Consider the following 2,538-nt stretch of genomic DNA (forward strand, 5'->3'; position numbering starts at 1 on the left):
TTTATTTATTTATTTATTTATTTAATTAATTATTCATTTATCTGTCCCCGTGCTTTTATGCATCCCGCATAAGTTAGGAAAATTTGATCATTTTGTGCATACATTCTGATTTTTTTCGTTTTTCATTCTTTGTTAAAATTTAAAAATCAACAGAATCGCATAATTTCACATTATTGGGCTTAGTTTGCATAATTTCAGAATTTTTCTCGCTTAAAACGACGGGAACAGATTTATTTATTATTTTATTTATTTATGTATTTAAAGTAAAGATGGCTCACCTGGCGGAACTCCCCCCTCCTCCTCCTCATCGTCCTCCTCATCCTCCCCGCCCGCCGGGCCCCCCTCCCAGCTCCCGTCTCGAGTGGGCGTGGCCCTGAACGTCGCTGTTCTCCCGTCGCCACCGCCGCCATGTTGATCGTCACACACGTCACTTCCGGCCGCCCTCAAGGGACTGTCTGATTGGTCCCCGCCGCCGATTTCCGGTTCTTCGTTCCCCAACACCACGACGTTATTGTTCTGAGAGTCCTTGTTGGGATTTGGGTCGTCTTTGCCGGTGGTCGTTCGTGCACGCAGTCGCTCGTAAGCCACGACTAGAGATCAGAAGAGTGCATTTCTATTAATATATTTAGCAACTTGGAAAAACATGAATCACTTTCCCCCATGAAACTAGTTGGCAGTTGGCAAGTCCCTTTTCAACATCCCTCTCTCTCTCTCTCTCTCTCTCTCTCTCTCTCTCTCTCTCTCTCTCTCTCTCTCTCTCTCTCTCTCTCTCTCTCTCTCCTCCCCCCTTTCCAATCCAAGCCCTCCGACATAATCTTCCTCCCCTCCTCTTCTCCCAATCTCAGCTCTACCCCCGACCCCAGCCTCCTCCACTTTGCGTCCCCTGTTGGTCCGACTCACCCCTCCCCACCACAGTGCACTGGTCAGTGGTCAGTCCCCTCTCTGTCCGCCAACACCCAGTGTCCTCTCCCTTCTCTCTGTCCAGTCCCCACATGGAGGGGGGTACAGAGAGGTGGTTTCCCCGTGGACAGTCCCCCACCATCCATCCCCCGCCCACCTCCCTACTTATGTACACAGCTACCACCATTGTGCTATGGGTTGTCCAGTTTGCCGCCATCATGTCTTATCACCAGAGATCAATTAGAACTGACGACTGTCGGCGACAAATGTTTCGCCATTTGTTAATACTTGACGACTTCAAAGTTTCTATGAAAAGATCTGGTCTCATATCCACCTATTGATATCATTTTTCCACGTTTATTAGAATTCAATAAATTTGTTGAAAGGGAGAGAATTATTATAGCTTTTGCTTACTTCCCCTTGTGATAGAATTGTTTACGTTGACGGGGAAAATGAAAGAGATTCTGAGGTTATTTAGGGGGGGGGGGGCGGACGGAGTGAAAGGAGGGGTCACTCCCGTATCTGTCCGCCGACCTGTCATGGTTTGTTTGGCGTGAATACGTACACAGCACAGTGAGCTGATCGTGAGCTCTATCACCGTTCCTCTTCATATTGGCAATCGACTGGCTGATGAAGGAAACCACCAGAGGACACAGAAATGGAATACAGTGGACACCATGGACACAGTTGGACGATCTGGATTTCGCAGACGACTTGGCGCTTCTGTCGCACACCCAGGAACAGATACAAGCAAAGACTTCAGTATTGAACAGCCTATCGGAGTCTGTTGGATTGAGGATCCACCCCGGAAAGTCAAAGGTACTAAGGACAGATGCACAACGAAAGGAGCAGGTCACAATAAAAGGAAAGGCCCTAGAAAACGTTGAATCCTTCTGTTATCTTGGGAGCATAATTGACACAGAGGGAGGAACAGGTGCTGAAATAAAGTCCCGCATTGGAAAAGCACATGCTGCTTTCATATCTTTGGATAGGATTTGGAAGACCAGAGAGATCTCACTTCGAACAAAGCTGAGGATTTTCAATTAAAACGTGAAGTCGGTCCTGTTGTATGGATGTGAGGCATGGAACGCATCACAGACTTGTATAAAGAGGATCCGGGTCTTCTTGAACAGGTGTCTAAGAAAGTTACTGAGGATCAGATGGACAGACAGGGTCACCAATGTGGAAGTGTTAAGGAAAACAAGACAGATCCCAGTCAGAGATGAGGTAGGAAGAAGGCGGTGGCGATGGATTGGACATACTCTCAGGAAGTCAAGCAGCTGCATAACAAAGAAAGTTTTGGATTGGAACCCACAGGGCAAGAGATCAAGGGGAAGACCTCGTGGAACCTGGAGAAGAATCACAGAAATCGATGTACAGAAAAGTGGGAAGACATGGAATAACATCAAGAGGCTAGCCCAGGATAGAGAAAAGTGGGGGGTGTTTGTCCGTGGCCTATACCCTGGTGCAGGGTGAGAAAGGCAATGATGATGATGACAGTGAGCCGATCGTGAGCTCTGTGCCCTCCCCCCCACACACATGCACTAACCACCATCCACCATTCTCTTCCCTCCCCCCACACACCCTTTACACCCTCCCACTCCCACGACAGTCCCCCACCAACCACCCTTGGCCATC

The 2,538-nt window shown here is 48.2% G+C and overlaps 1 protein-coding gene across 1 annotated transcript in view; it reads right to left on the reverse strand.

Annotated features, from left to right (window-relative positions):
* Window positions 1-258: 258 nt before the first annotated feature.
* Window positions 259-2,538, reverse strand: part of LOC106013335 — a gene marked incomplete in the record, with an annotated part of 4,315 nt that continues 2,035 nt past the window's right edge. The window contains 1 exon segment of the mRNA XM_013088760.2: window positions 259-590. Coding sequence (XP_012944214.2) covers window positions 259-590 — 332 coding nt within the window.

Source organism: Aplysia californica, unplaced genomic scaffold (assembly GCF_000002075.1).
Source record: "Aplysia californica isolate F4 #8 unplaced genomic scaffold, AplCal3.0 scaffold00807, whole genome shotgun sequence".
NCBI classification, from domain to species: domain Eukaryota; kingdom Metazoa; phylum Mollusca; class Gastropoda; order Aplysiida; family Aplysiidae; genus Aplysia; species Aplysia californica.